This window comes from Vanellus vanellus (assembly GCF_965231255.1).
Source record: "Vanellus vanellus genome assembly, chromosome: 1".
Lineage (NCBI taxonomy): Eukaryota > Metazoa > Chordata > Aves > Charadriiformes > Charadriidae > Vanellus > Vanellus vanellus.
In genome coordinates this window covers 11,254,975-11,271,662 of record NC_138905.1, presented here as the reverse complement: position 1 = coordinate 11,271,662, position 16,688 = coordinate 11,254,975, and the positions used below count along the sequence as shown (strand labels likewise).

General features: G+C 38.0%; 1 protein-coding gene across 5 annotated transcripts in view; it reads right to left on the bottom strand.

The window, feature by feature from the left end:
* Positions 1-16,688, bottom strand: part of CACNA2D1 (calcium voltage-gated channel auxiliary subunit alpha2delta 1) — a 437,732-nt gene that overhangs the window by 379,118 nt on the left and 41,926 nt on the right. For all 5 annotated transcript variants that reach the window (XM_082498408.1, XM_082498409.1, XM_082498410.1 and 2 more), the window contains exon 2: positions 1,631-1,712. In XM_082498408.1, coding sequence (XP_082354534.1) covers positions 1,631-1,712 — 82 coding nt within the window. The remainder of the gene's footprint in view (positions 1-1,630; positions 1,713-16,688) is intronic.

Genomic DNA, 16,688 nt, shown 5'->3' with positions numbered 1-16,688 from the left:
CTGAATTAGGAGATTGTGGGGAAAAGAGACACTGCAAGTGCAGAAGAGAACAGATCACACCTAGACCAGATGAGCAAGAAGGGCTCTCCCTCTTCTTAGCAGAAACTCCTCACCAAAACCTGGAGACAGAGACATGATTCACAAGCCTCGTTGGTCTCTGTCAGCATATATGTGTGAAAACCACCTACAAGAATGTCCCATCGGTGTGCCATGCTGGGTAAACCTTACGGTTCCTCAGAAAGCTTGAGTGACAGACGTTTCTGTGTTGTTGAGATCCTATGCTGGAAACCCATGTGAGTATCAATCTGATGCTTTGTGTTAAGATTTCAAGATTTTGTTTTCAGTTGGTTTGGGGTTTTCCAAGGTTAAAAAGTGTATCTAAAGCATCTGCCTTAAACTGTGTTGCAATATGAAGCACTCAAACATTAGGAAAGGACAAAACTAAAATAATCTCTACAATCTTCATTTATGTTCCTCATGTACGTACAGTGACACAGCCCTTCCTTCTATAGGACAGAGGTGATCTCATCTAAACTGAAGCTTCCACAATGTAAACAAGGACATCTGAGCAAGTCATCTAGCCTCCTCTCATAGTCAAGAAAATGTCCTTCTGGGGCAGGCTACATGAGACATGAATGTCTGGGTAAAAAGTCATTAAGGCCAAAGGAATACATTAATGTACAGTGTTAAATCTGAGAAACGTCACACTTAATTTTTCTGTGTGTTTCTTAATAGCTTTGAAACACAGCTACTATTAATTTCATGGATCATTTGGGGAGATTATGACTTCTGAAAACCATATCTCACAGCTTCATGTTCACCTCCCCAGCACCAAGGGCTTTTGCTGACTGACAGAATAACTTCTTTTCCTGACGTAAGAGCAAAATTTCCCTTCATTATACAGTCCTACATCAACCTAGAGATCCATCTGTTCACAGAAGGAGCCATGGGATTTGTGCAGGGCTGGGAGAGGGAAATGTATGATCATGTGGTTGCATAATGCATCATGATGTATACACATAGAGTTGTATAGACAGTGTAATCCTGACATTTTCTGAATTGCAACTTCATTTTTTCTTCAATCTCAGATGTGTTTTTACCTTCTGTGAATAGAATATAGCACAAAGGTTTTTTTCTCAGTGTCAGAAGAATTGTAAATTCTTCCCGAAAACACACTTTGAGTTAAATTGGAACAGCTGAATAAAAGTAGCTTTCATTCTCATCTACGTTTCTTCTAAACAAAAGCTGCCTCGTTTCAGGAAATATGTGTCAAAAAATAGGCTCCCTTGTTAATAGTGAGCAGAATTTTCCACTGCTGTGAACGGTTGCTTCCTGGATACCGTATTTGACAAACATGTAGTATAAAAGCACTGGCTTCAGGTGGAAGTGTTGCGACAATGGTAAGCCTTATGTCTGACACTGCAAAGCTGATTAAATATTAGCAATGAGCAAGTGCTGCAACATTAAGAGTGAATTAATGTATGTGTGTGTTATCCATTTCTCTCTCAGTAAGCACTGCAGAGTTGAATTCCCCAAAATCTTTTTACTACATTGAGATGAAACTATGGTAATGCCTAGATGATGCACACCATTCACTTCACTTTCTAGTTATTGCAGTCTTCTTACTCACCGCAGCAAGCTGGTCCACTCCACTTGCAGTTCGTGCTAATGTTACGAGATCTTCTTGCATCTTATCCACCCATGATTTTATCCTACAGAAATTAAAAAGAGAGACATTGACTCAGATCATTGGTAAATGGAACTTGCATACAATTATAGGAAAAGAGAAAAAGTCAGAATATTTTGATAAATGTTGATAAATATGTTGGTAAAGTTTAATGCAAAACGTAGAAAACTTGTCTTTGGTTGCTAAAAAATAATAAGCTTGATATGGACCAAAACCTTCAAGCTACACCCTGATGGTGTTCTCTTTTGCTGACACAAATCTAAGCCACTTGCTTTTTTCTTTCTTCTACTTTTCACCAGCTGGAATTTGTCTGCTGCTCTCCAGGGCAGACACTGTCTTCACCATCAAGTATATCCCTGTAGCTGCCTCTTGTTGACAGGTACCAAGGCCTGTTTCCAAATGTGCTAGAGCCTAACTCACCTTCTTTTTTTCCTTTTTTAATAGAGCCTCTACCCAGCCTTGATGACCTGATTCTTCTCATACAGTTTTCTGTGGTAGCCACCACACTAAGCCAGCTGTAAACCAAACAGGCTCCGGTATCTGTTACCAGCTGCAGCAAAGATCACCTCAACAGAGCCGGTACGGTGCCTGCCGGGACAGCCTGCCTCACCTGCGGCTCGCTCCCAGCACCGCCTTTCCCAAGGGCCCTGGGGTCCCTCTCCCAACAGCACAAGCAGAGAAAAACAGCTACTGGGAGCAGGCTGACAAACCAGAATAAATCTTCTGGCCTGTAGCCCCTCTCTGGACACTCCAAGGAAGCAGCAGCAGGACAGACAGCAGTGGGCAGAGGTGGCACGAGCTGTTTTGGCAACGCGCGCCTGCTCCTGGCTGCTGTTTTTCCCCAGGGAAAAGGCAGGGATTTGCCGCTGTGCATGCTCGGCTCCCTGGGCCCAGTAAACCTGACTTTTTGGAAAAGTATTGGATCCAATACAGGTTTTATGTTTCAGTGCCATGTCACGTTTTGTAGTAGGAAAGGAGCCATGGTACAAGTTTATTCCAGTGAGATCCATGTTCAGAAAAGGTTGTGTTACTTGCCTAACCGGAAAGTATGATCTCCATTTCATTTTGCATCATCCCTGTCATTGTCATAGCTCTCTGCTCTGAAACCTGGAACAAATACACATATTTATCCTGGCCATTTCTTAGCCTTAATCTGATACCTGAGGAATGACTGCTTAGATTATTCATGAAAGTGGGAAAGACAGGAAAAAGAGAAACTCCATTTTTGCTGCTATATGGAAAATTTGGAAGACTAAGAAAGAACATGGAGGACTGATTTTACTCCTTCTTTCCATGGTCATTAATACTTTTTTTTAATTAAACCACAAACAAGCCTGGAAAAGAGAAGACGCTGGGGAGACCTTAGAGCAGCCTTCCAGTATCTGAAGGGGCCTACAAGAAAGCTGGAGAGGCACTTTTTACAAGGACATGTAGTGACAGGACGAGGGGTAATGGTTTCAAACTGGAAGAGGGAAGATTTAGAATAGATATTAAGAAGAAATTATTCACTATGAGGGTGGTGAGGCACAGGAACAGATTGTCCAGGAAAGTTGTGGATGCCCCATCCCTGGAAGTGTTCAAGGTGAGGCTGGATGGGACTTTGAACAACCTGGTCTAGGTGACCTTTAAGGCCCCTTCCAACTGTAACCTTCCTATGATTTTCCATCATTCTATGATTTAGCACTGTGACACCTAACGTGAAGGACCTTCTGGCAGCCCAAAATAACATGTGCACAGATAGGAATAGGAACTACTCAGACACGAAGGTACAGAGTTTTACAGAAGTGCCAGATTTAAGAAAAATCCCTCTTCTCAATCAATAATGGGTTGGTCTCCAATCAATACACTGTCTCTCATGAATCCTATATGAATCCTGTTTCCCACAAGCAGAACACACAATAAACAAGATTTTTTTTTAAGGTTTAGCTCAGAATGTCTTTGAGGCCTTCACAAAAAATCTGTAGCACAAATTGAACTAGCAAGTTGTAACCATGGTTTCTAATTAACCATAGCTTCTGCCTGTGATACTACTGTTTTCATCCTCCCTCCAGCCTCGCTTGTTTGACACTTTCATCTGTTGTGTCATATCATTTATTATCTATCTATCATATCTTTATTTTTCCCTTCCAAATCTTTGGATAAAGAACCGTGATTTCACTCTGTCTATACAGAACTTCTATTATATCTTCACTGGATTCCAGGTGTTTCAGACATATAAAAATTACATTCGAAAACATCCTGAATTAAAAAAAAAAAAAAAGGCATGAAAAAGTTTTAGACTGAAATTATTTCACTACTCTCATTCACCACTGAGCAATTTAATTGATCTAGTTCCCAGGGGCTAAAAGCTTTCAGAAGATTGTCTACCCTTTAAAATCTTCTCAGTGCAGTCAACAAAGACTAACTTCTAGTTCAGATGGCAGAATGCTGTTATAGTTCCAAAATTTGGGGAAGAACAATACACTGATTGAATGACTATGTATGCCAAATCAATAATGGAAGAGGAGACCTTATCACACAAGTTGTGATTATCTAGATTTCCATGAACAATTTTTTTTAGCTTGCAGGTATTTTTTCCAATTTGGGCCACGCTTTAAAAAACTCTTTTAAAAGACTGTAAAATCAATGCATCTAAATAATAGTTCTAAAGTCTTGACAGGAGGAGTTCCGCTGTATAAAATACTCACTGCATTCTCCATGAGGAAAAAGGATGTGCAGAAAATTGTGAAAGATGTAAAAAAAGTGTAACATGTAAAAAATGCTTACTTGGATAAACCCCTTGGCACTTGAAAAGGACTGATGGGTACTAGAACAGTTGTTAACAATTCAGTCATCTCATAGTTGATTAGTAATAAACTGCTAATAAATTAATAAGAGTAAACATCTTCACTATCAATAGAGCTTTTTTTTATGGGAAACTATAGGAGTGGGTATTGGAAGAAGGAATTGAGCAAGGGTCTTCAATGGAAATCTTACTGATATGTCATTTCCAGAGGTACTCCCTCCATATCATGGCATGAAAAGAGGATTTACCTCAAAATGGGCCTACCTCTTAACTTGATATATCCCCCCTCTCTTCACAAATCCTGAGAAAGTCAGGGAGTGGTAGCAGAATGAGTAGAAAGACTGGAGATTCCATGAGTTTGTCCTCCAGTGCCCCACCAGAACTCTCTGTTGCAGGGTTTAACATCTCATTAAACACTTACAAAACAAAGCATGCTACAGGAAAGACCTCCAGTTGGACACAATATTTTAACAGGTCTCCAAAAGCTCCTTTTATCCACTGTAACTGAGCAGCCCTTTCTCTAGATTTTTCTTGACACTTCTTACCCTTTGTGAGATTTGACCAATCTTCACGCTATTTTGCCATTCTTTGGTGAATGGTTGCTGCACCATTTGAGTCACTTCAAGCTTGTGCTGATGCTTTTCCATGGAGGTTGAGCAGAGGTTAATGGGTGCAAGAGGTCAACAAGAGTCACGGTCTGTATTTGCTTTCTCCTTTTGCATTATATCACCAAGAATACTCTTACTGCCTTATTTCTCTGCGCGTTCACATCCCACATCTCTAACGTGGACACATGAAAGTGATGTATGTTGGGATTTAGGGACCAATTACATTTTCATTGACTGTTACAATCGATTCCATCACTGTTTTAATGCTCCCAAACATTTCTTTCTATACTTTGTTTTCCAAAATACGGTGTAAAATAAATTAACTTCCTGGTTTAAATCTCCACAAAGCCCTTATATTATATAAACATTTAGTTCTGTATAGAAATCAGTGTGTTAAAAATCACCTCTTACTGTGTATTATGTTTACCGTGGCTTTAAGCCCATCATGTGTATTTGTGAGAACAGTACCAACTCATAAGCACAAGTATGAACAAAAATAAAAAAAAATGCTATCACCTTCCATTTTTGAAACGTTTCTATTTTTCTGTGGGAAAGCATGAGGTATACGAAAGGTGAAAAAGTGAAACCCATTACCCGAAAGTGTTTTCAAAAGCATAAAATAAATAATTGAACACACTCAGATTTTTTTATGATCCATTTCAGTTATAAAAATACTGGTTGTTATTTCTAAGACGAGTTGATAGAAAAAATCAGGGAGGATTGATTTTTAAATTGACTTTTTTCATTTCCCACTGCTTTGTATTTTTATTGGATATATTCTTCTCTGTCCTAGAAGGAAATTGGAATGGTGAGAAGATATATTAGTTAGATAAAGTTGAAATTTTGGAAGAAGTTACCCTTAAAAGCACGGATTACTTATTACTACTATTACTTGTAAATGAAATATGGATCGTTTTCCTCTTTAACTCACAACAATATTCTTGATTTTTCAATAAATACTTCTTATATATTGTCCAGAATTCCTTTCATCACATACTTAGCCCACACCTTGTCTTTTGAAGTTAGTCACCTACACTAGTTCTTGGTTTTCTTTTTCATTTGAATTTGCAATTGAACTAGGCTTCGGCTTCAGTCTATGGAAAAAAGCATCTCCAGAGTTGACCCATCCCATCCTCAGCCAGGTGAGCTGAGCTACTGATCTCCTACATTGCCTCTAGTGGAGCCCTAGACAACTTTGATTCCTAGTCCACGGTCTCCAGCATAGCTAGGCTACATGCTTGACTTTTAGACAGGTTGAGGTAGATAATATCAGTTTCTAAACTGGAGTAGGAAGAGGTCCACCTTCATTCTAATTTGATGGCAATTTACCTCCCCAGCTGTAACTTAAATGTAAATAATAATTCTTCTTCCAGTACTGACTGTTTATTTACCTTAAAAGACAATTTTCTTGTTTATTAATCTTAGTTTCTTATACCTTCTTGTAGTGGAAACTGTCCTTTTCTAACTTGGCTGTACAACAGCTAGTACACCGGGGTCCAACATAATAAAAAGTAATAACTTCGGAAGGGTTTTTCTAGATTGCTGTCAAAAGTACAAATGATCAAATGGCATTCTGCAATTCTGAGGAAGCTCAGTATAAATAGTCTTTGCTTGCCACAAGAATTTAAATAACGTCGTTAGTAGTATTAATAAAGTCTAACATCAGTATTTCTGCATCTCGATTCTCCCATGTGGCCACCAGACAAAAGTCGACATTTGAGATATTTCATGGTCCTCATAGACTGTTTTTCAGAAATGGACACAATCACATCCTATAACTTTCCAGGGAAAATTTTGCAGAATGTTTAAAATACAACTTTTTTTTCAGTTAAGGAATCATATTATCTCATTGTCTTTAAAAAAAAAAAAAATTGTCTTTACAAAAATGAAACAACAGTCTTTAGGCACTGAAATGTTTGTCTGGTGCTCCTTTTAACTGAAGCCTCTAGTGCAATATCCGTCTGACAGCTGCTCACGGTCAGAGTTTATTTAACAATTGGAAAGCTGTCGCAGCAAACGTGAGCTCCCATGACTTAAAGAAGCAGCAGTCATTTTTTTTTTTTGCAAAGCGCACCAACAGAAAGCCTGTACAAAAGGTTGGTTTGTTCCTATCATTATTAGTTTGGCACAAACATTGCAACGGATGTTCCACTGAAAGGTGATTACATTTTGCAGTACAATTGCTTTTACCCCCCTTCTCCCAGACACAGGTTTTCCCTATATCAAGCAATGACAAGACAAAAGGAGTGTGCACATGCCTTTCCACAGCGTCTAAGTGATTTGAATGATGAAGGGGACTATCTGATTAAAGACAGACAAACATGGGTCATTTAGTGTGGAATTAGAAGGTACAACACTGCTACTGTTGCCTGGGCTGTGATCAGATTGATGAAGAAACAGCCAGAACACTACAGACCTGTCCATCCACATTACACTACTAACCAACATAGCATAACAGCTATTTTTACAGCACAGAAAGATTTCTTTTTCTTCTATTTATCTTTTTTCTTTTTTTCTTTAAGACAATTATATTTCCTAAATCAGAGAACTAGGTACACCCCTACTCATGCTCCAAGCAGAACTTAATATAGCAGGTGTCAGCCTAAGAAATCTTTCTTTTAACTTCATTAAATCCTATTTTTATGTTAAATGTGTATACCAAACTATACTTGCAGAACAGAACATTGCTCAATTACACACGTAAACGAAACCGGGATCTAGATGTAGGGCAGCCTGCCTATAACCTTTTTCCTGCTGAAACTGATGCATTTTTTTTCTGCTGACTTCAAGGAAAGTAGATTCATGTAATTATATGCCATAGCTTTGTAGACCACTCACACTAATTTAAGGCCCATTAGCTGACTTCTGCTTGGATAATGTCCTATAATTTAAAAAGGTAGATGTAGAACTTAACTCTGCCAATTGAAGTCACTTAATATGTTGGAGATCCACATCCAGCTCTCCTCAGTTAAGATTATATTTTGCTTACATTTCTGAATGGTTCTTGCACACAAAAATAACAATTCAAGTAATGAAAAAAAAAACAATTCAAGCAAGTAACAAAAGGAAGAATTTTTTTCAAAATAGGTAAATATTTCTTAGATTATCAAAAAGGAAAAAAATATGTAACACATTTCTCCCAATTGAATAGAAAAGTGGTGTTTGAAAAATGAAGATAAATTTAGACTCAGAAACAGTGACAGAGCAAGCCTTGCTATGTTTTTTTTAAACTAACCCCACTCTATTTTCTTGCACAGAAAAACCTTCACTTTTTCAGCATCAGATGCTTTTTAGAAGATTTGTTGCCAGTGAAGGAGAGGGGAAAGGCTACAAAATTATTATAAAAGCAGGATTCTCAACAATTCTTTGTCCCTCTTAGGCAACACTAAAGGGCAAACAGAAACTTTTATTGTAATTTATGGAAGGCATGAGAAAGAAGAACATATGACACCATAGAATTACTAACCTTCTACCCAGAAATTACCCATGTTGCTGCATTTATACCTCCTACTGCAAAACTGCTGAGTTTTAACACCACTATATATTTTGATGACCTATTAAGCTGACAGTACTTGTATTTCAGGTATGTGGGTGGATGGATAGATTTATAGAGAGGCAGACTTTGGAAGGAGTAATAAAGGCAGGTTTTGTGAAACACTGAACAAATTGCTATAGTGTGCTAAAATCCCACTGATTCTAAATCAGGGAAAGAAAAGGGTTGGATATGGAGAGGCTGACGTGAAGATCACTAACATCCCGTGGTTATCAAATCAAGCTCTTGAATCTCCACTACATAGCCAGAAAATGAAAAAAAAAAAAAAAAAAAAAAAAAAGAGGGTTATACAATTTAAATGTGATATAAAAACAAATCAAGGCAAAGCCATCCATATAAGAATTTGGAAATTTTCCAGATCTTACTATAGGGTTTGCAACAGTCCAATTAGATGCCACAGAGGGGAGATTTAAATTCGTCATCTAGAGACATGCTCACCTCATTTTATAACTTCTGTGGTTATGAACACCTCAGGGTGGTTTACAGCCCTCCAGTGCCCCTCTTTCTGTTGTTTGGAAATTTGCTGATGGACTATGTTAAGGTATGACCACTTACAAGTATAGTATAAAAACTATAGATAGTAAATAGCAATTTGCAAGTAAGTTAAAGAGTCAGAAATTTAAGTGAAAAGGGGTGTGTGCTGCAAATGTTAAGAGATCCCACTTTATTCCCATGTGATAATGATACAGGCATGTATATGTACTGCCAGTTATCTGTGGAAAAATATATCACTCAATTTTGTATAAATGTGTGGAAGAACTTTTATATCATAAAAGCAAAGCACAGAATAATTCATGACATTTAGCTACTGCACTGAGGGAGGAAAATAGGGAAGCTATGCTATCTCTGTGCATGCAAATGGCTGCACAAAATGTATTATCTACTCCATAGGCAAAGGTATTTCCTCTGTTGACAAGAAGAAGAAAAAATAATACTTTTTTCTCTGCCCTCTTTGACTGTCTTATCTACCCCAATGTGACAAGCTGCTGGCCATGTAGTCTACAAGGATTTCCAGTTATAAGACAGTCCCAATAGTCAAGGCCAGAGGGACCCTCTTGTTCTTTCTTGTTTTCAAAATGTAAAATCCCTGCTTGGAATAGTTATTTTATATTTGTCAAATTGAAACATCTGGGGAGTAAGACATAATTTCTGTGTCATATCTGTCATTCTGTAGACAGGGTCAATGTAGACAGAAAACTCTTCAGGATGCACTTATTTTTTTAGTAGCAGACATTTTAATGTTTAGACTTGGGATTTTTAAGCTCGTATTTCACATGTTTAAGCCATTCAGTCACAGAAGCTATTACGATTTTCCATTTTTTTTCCAAATACTCCTTCTCTGTGTAAACGAAGTCACAGAACAAGCCTGCGGGAGCACCCGCTAATGACTGCTCTACCAACTGCCCTTTCAAGGAACCCCTCTGTACCACAGATAAATGGGGCACTAGGAAACAAGTGATGCAGTGTTGATACAGACAGAAGGAGAAGGAATGGCCTCCTAATTTGGCCATCAGCTCAGGAGATTTAAGTTCCACCACTGACTTTCAGGACCAAGTCAGTGGCAAGTCAATGCCTCACGGCAAGTGAAGGGCAGAGCTGTCACACCTCAGTGACGGCCTATGTCCTAACAAATGGTTTGCTGCTTAGTATTGAGTCCCCGTGGCAGGTTCCAGGAGGGAAATGGTCAGCTGTGGATGGCACCATAAGCTGCTCAGTGTTTGCCCCAGTGCCTAGAAAAGCAGAAACCTTTCTCCATCCTCACCCAGAACTTCTAGGCCCAACTCTTTCACCCCAACATCTCTGTTGTAGGTCTGGAGCACAGCTTGAATGGCTGTTTTGCTCTCACCTGCTAGCAAAACCTTGCCTAAATAGCTCTATCAGATGGCTTCAGGGACGGACCTGGGAACAGCACCCTCTGACCCAGCGGCTGGACCCACTCCCTGTTGCTCACTCCCACAGAAATACCCTCTCCTCATGTTTCAGTTCACCCGTAACTGCACTTCTCACTTTAATAAGCACGTGGTAGATTCTCCAAAGCATCCAGATTTTAAACAGGAGTGACCAAGTAATTCCTTAAATATGGTGTTCACTTTCAAGAGCCAGGATCAGGGCACGGTCATATTATTTTATAAGCTTGTTCAGTACAAACCAAGTGGCTGACAGGTGTTTAACCACACATGTTCATAATTACAGCTTCTGCTTCACAAATATTTCCCTTCACTTTGCCAAAAGTGTTCTTTTAGAGACTAAAGCTTCCTAGCAAATAACATGAAAAATATCCTCTAATGGAAATTACTGTTGCACAAAATATCATTTAATTATTTAAGCTCAATTTTTAATGTAAGCCTGACAAATAGTATCAGCTGCAAAATCGCTATAAGCTGAAAAAGAACTCCTTACAAATTATTATATTTTAATTATCAAAGATTATAGTGCTAAAACAGTTTAACAGAGAAGACATAACAAATTTTCAGCTCAAATGGCTGTCAGTAATCCTCAGATCTGTTTCATTAAAGGCTTTTATAATCAGATATACATCTAGTACCATTTATTGCTTAGCATTGAAAAAACAATCAAACACTCAAAATCTGGTTACCATTTCTGTGTCTGAGAAATAAGTTCAAAATGAAGAACCCTTAATTTGTTTCTAATCTGTACTAGATGAAACGCAATCATTTTGTTTTAAATTGCAATGGTCTAACATATGGCCTAGCAAATAGATTAGAGAATCATAGACTGGTTTGGGTTGGAAGGGACATTTAAAGGTCATCTAGTCCAACCACTCTGCAATGAACAGGGACATCTTCGACTAGATCAGGTTGCTCAGAGCCCCGTCCAACCTGATCTGCAACGTTTCATGGAGGAACAGCCACCGGAGAGACCTGGGTGTATTTGCCCCGAGGGGAGTTCCCCCAGAATAGTGCCTAAAATGCCTCTTGTCCTCTCTTTGCTTCACCTCTGGTAACTAGTATTTAAAGAGTGTCCAATGCAATCTGTTCTAAAAGTTAATTATTCATAGTACAAACACAGATATTCCACTAAAATCATACATTCAATTTGGTAAAAAGGAGATCAAATCTGAATCTCACATACATCACTACAGGTATTCCGGTGTGGTAGCAATGGAACCTAGATTAGAAGCTGGTACCTATACAAAGCAATATGTAAACACTGCTATTTTTTGATGTTTTTATATTATACAGTAAGACTGCTAATGGTATAATGCTTTTGGAGAATAAAAAAGCGTGTGTTAAAAAATATGATTGAAAAATAAATCGCATTGTAATGGGACTTTGAAAAGTGCTTAACTGCACAATTTTACTGAGACGTTTCGGGCAAAAAAAATATTTTATCAATCAGTTGTATCTAACATATCACACTCATACTTTAACCATAATTTATATTGAAATTACTTTTCCCCCAAACTAGGTACCAGCTTCTAATCTAGGTTCCATTACATTTTAGCCTCATAAAAAAAGTATAAGGCAATTAAAATATGGCTTACTGGGTACCAGTAAAGAAGAGACTAAAGGAAAAATGAGTTTCATACAAACCAGGAACGTATTCAGAAACTTACTTATGCACATCCATCCACACGTATGTGCACCAATTCAACTCAGTGAGAATTTCATCTGAGCCACCCTATTTGTGCCCTTACCACTGCAGTATCTTGTTTTCATGTATCTAAAATGCGGAAGCTATACATACAGACTGGATATGCATGCTCTCCATACTGAATATACTATACAGGCCACCACGATAAGACACATACATTTAACTCCTTAAAGCATGCAATTAGTATGATTTGCTATTTGTGGTAGGACATTTACTTTTTTTCATAATATACATGAAGAAACCATAGTATCTAGCTATAACTGTGTGAATATAGAGACCGTGAAACGTTTACATAATGTAGTGCCATAATATCACTCTACTGCTAGATGTTATGGCCACACTGAATTCAAAACCTACCTCAGCCTGACAAAGAAATACAGAATCAGACCTTAGATTGAAAAAAACCTTTCTAAAGTAATACAAAATACAAAGTAATTCAGATAAAAAATAAAACTTTAGCTTTTCTTTTTTAGATCATCTGTCATTGACTATATACACAGTAACCTTTTTTGGTTTAGGCTATGCAGCATTGAATGTATATACTTAACAGGAATGCCAATATATGCTTTCAGAGAAATGACCACATATCCATCTCATTTTATCCCCACATACACTTCTGAAAAAGTGAACAGAAAAACTTCCCTTGAGTTTAGCAACACATGAATACGTTTTTAAATCAGTGTATCTCACTGTCTTACAGGGTATTCATGTATAAATCAGCACCCATATTAAAAATCAGGTGTTTTGGGAGGGGGCGTTTGGTTTTGTTTGGTTTTGTGGGTTGGTTTTTTTTGGTGACAAAAATGGGTATTAAAGTACTTCACCTCTCACAGAATATATTAGGTAAGTGCAACTAAGGCAATGACACTGCAGCAGCAGGGAGCTCAGTTGCTCACTTCTCTATATTTATCTGAGTGTCTGATGTGGGCTTTGGCTGTAGCAGCAGAAGTCCAACACACAAGACTGCCACTGGCACCAGCAAATCATTGATGTGCCCAACGCCAGAGGCTTTGCTGCAGCGGGGTACACGAGCAGGTGCATAATTCCATCCATGCAAGTGGCACTAGTCATATAATTTAAGTACACAGCAGAACTGGGAGTCTGCACTCAGATCCTGTACAGCCAAGTCAACATTTTTTGGGTTTGCCACTTGCTTAAACGTATAAGTTAAATGTGAAAATAGAGGAATGTTAAAGATAAGCAGGTATGTATGCACTCAGGAAGATGGAGCTTGACTGTGTATGTAACATCTTCCTTATAACTCTGCATGAAATTATTATTATTATTATTATTATTATTATTATTATTATTATTATTATTATTATTATTATTATTATTATTTAAAAGATATGGTTTTTATGATGGTCATTTAATATGAAACTCGTTTTGAAAATATTCTATGATCATTTAAGCACTGAAAAAAAAGCAATAAAGGGTGGCAAAAAAAGTGTAGGGTTTTTTTACAAAACTCAGAGCTGTTCACTAGCAAGTTTCAAATTTTATAACCTCCTTTAAAATGCAGTTTTCTGTGATGTTGATCCCTCTTGTTTAATAATGACAAGGATTCATAAATAAAACATCTATTATATCAGATAGCAGAATGCCACCTTCTGACAAACCCATGTAGTCTAAGACAAAAAAAACCCTGACTTCAACTGTACTCCATCAATGTAATGCTATTCTTCTAATTTTTGATGTTTTTTCAAATTACTACGTACTTTAAGAAATTTTTGTTGTACAGTGTACTCCAAAGAATATTAATTGAAAGCTGCACATCCAAATTAATCAGCTGTTTCATTTGCAAATATATTCTTCCTTTCAAAGCCTGACTTCCAATGTGCAAAGCTGTCACCTCCCTAATATGCCACTGCTGTGGCATGTGCAGTAGTAGCATTTATAGTAATGAAGAGACATTTTTTTTTGAAAGACCTAAATAGACTCCATGTTCTGAAACACAGGTACTATCTGCATTCAGTACTGCCATTTAAAACAAAAATTTAAATATCACGACAAAAGATGCAAAAGATGTGAAGCAGAAATTATTGTACAAACAACACACTGGCACAGAATATTAATTTTCTACAGAAATTAGCATCAAAATTAGCATAGCCACGCTCTCTTTAAATTCTTTCCATTTCACAAAGTCGCGCTGAATTACACTGAGTTTTTGCTGAAGGCGCAGCTGGCACGTTGTGGTTCCTGGGATGCAAATGCAAATTAATGGCTATTTGAAAAGGATAATAGTATATGAGAAAATAATCAATGTGTTCTTTTCCTTCTGTTCAAGAGGTTATCAATCTGTTCCCACACACATTGCAGTTTTCTGTCTTGAAAGCAGTTTTGAAAACTGTCCATTACTATAAGAGGTCTAAATCCACAAACTCTTTGTACGTTAGCTAGCCGAGGGGAGCTCAGGACTCTTGATCACAGGATCAGGTGCAGGTGGACCTTAGATATATTCAAATCATGACTAAGTTTCTCCAGGGTGTTAGACAGACCAACTGTGTCTCAGAAGTGCTCGCTTACTGTAAACTACCAGAAAAAAATCAATGTAATTACCCTGTAAAGAGCCAGCAGCAACCAAAACCATATTTCAGTCTTCCACTTTACAAAATTAACTTTTTGAAATGGCTGGTGTCAGGCTTCACAGGCCAATTCAGTTCTGAACAGCTGTGCAGGTCTTATATTTCTGTTGTAATCCTCCAATAGTGACATAAAGTATTTTTCTTAAATCTGCAGAAACCGGAGATTGAAGGATAATGCTAAGTGTCATTATTGGAGTGATGTGAAAGTCTCAGCTTCATTCTTTAGAAGAAAAAGAACTCTTACCAACAGCTCACAAATAACTTTCATAAACCTTTAGAAAAACAAGAGTGCGTGCTCATGACGTTTGGGCATCACTTTTGAAAGCCTTTTTGATGAGACTGCAAGTGTTTGATTCAGAAAGCTCAGGCACAGAAACGGTTTCCAACTGCGCACAGGGGCCAAAGGGCTGTAAGGGTCAGTTCACAGTGAAGCAGAACAAGAATGACATTAAATGTAATTCAGCTTTAAAACAATGCCTTCGCAAAGAGGCTTCGCTCTCCTTTCTCAGGCTGGGGTAAATGCTCTAAGGTCAGGAGGCCACAATGCTTGTCAGTGCATTCAATGCACATTAAAAAGACAAGGCTATTAAGAAAGAGTCTCTGACATTTACTTGGGAGCCAATCCTCCCCTCTTCCACTTGTCCCCTTCCCCAATTTCAACACATTCTCTAATTAAGCATCAATACAATGCATTATAATTGAACAGATGTAGTAGTCATTACCAGGAATTACCCGTTCTCCTATCAAATCAGAGTGTACAGAAAGGGCTGTGTTTGGAATGGGTGAAGTTAATTGCCCGATGGGCCCCAAGAGGGATGTACAAATAGATCAAGACATCACACACGCACAACTGACCTCAGCTCTGACACAAGCTTTTTGTCACTCCCTCATCCATCTTTGCTTACTGGGGTTAACGGTGGCTGGAGTTGACGCCGGACAGTTTAATAAATAAGACCATTAGATGTGTTTCAAATGAAGCATACCAGAACGCAGGATTTAGTGACATTTTGATTAAAGGTCCACACATAGCGAAGGCTTTTTATGAGGCAGCTGCTTAAAAGACAATCTATTTGAGTAAAAACAGATCAGGGTAGCTGGTATCCCTTGGCAATTTACTGTGAAACATTTGTTTGCTTCACAACGATCTGATTCACAATCATTACACTTGCACGGTTGGTTGATTAAATCAGTATCTCTAGCAGTCATTACAGGGAGCAAAGAAAAACAAGTCAATTACTAAAGCAATGCCCCTCTGTGTTATGCAAAATAGGTAAATCACAAGAGTGTATTCCATTTCCTTTTCCAGCACCTTGTTCTCTGTTTCCATTTCCCAGTATCAAGTACTACGTTTTTAAGTTAGAGTCATAAATATTATTTAATTAAGAAAAGTATTAATCCAGAGCAGTGGTGATAGCTGTTCTGAAGGGAGTGCACTACCAACAGTTAAATAAGTAATTGCAGTCTGATATTGGTCTAGGAAAGGACTGATTTTTATTATTTTTTTTTTAAAAGAAACAAAGAATGAAAGGAAAAAAAAAAAAAGGGTATTCAAATAGAAACACCGGTAATTTGAATCCGATCATGCAAAGAAGCCAAGCCACCCCCCAGCTCAGGCTGCCTCTCCCTGTGCTGTCATCTGTGCTGTGACAGAGATGCCTTCGGTTCCAACCTGCACTATTAGAAGTAACAAAAGAGTATTTAAAAGGCACAGTATTTAGGCAACAGAAAAGAGGAAAATAAAAAGGAACCTAGCAAGCAGGGAAAATGTCAACTCTGAAGGGTCATACTGCATTTATTTAGGCCTGGATGGGTGTCAGTAAGTAGAAGAGAGCAATAGCCGGCAGGGACAGAGAGT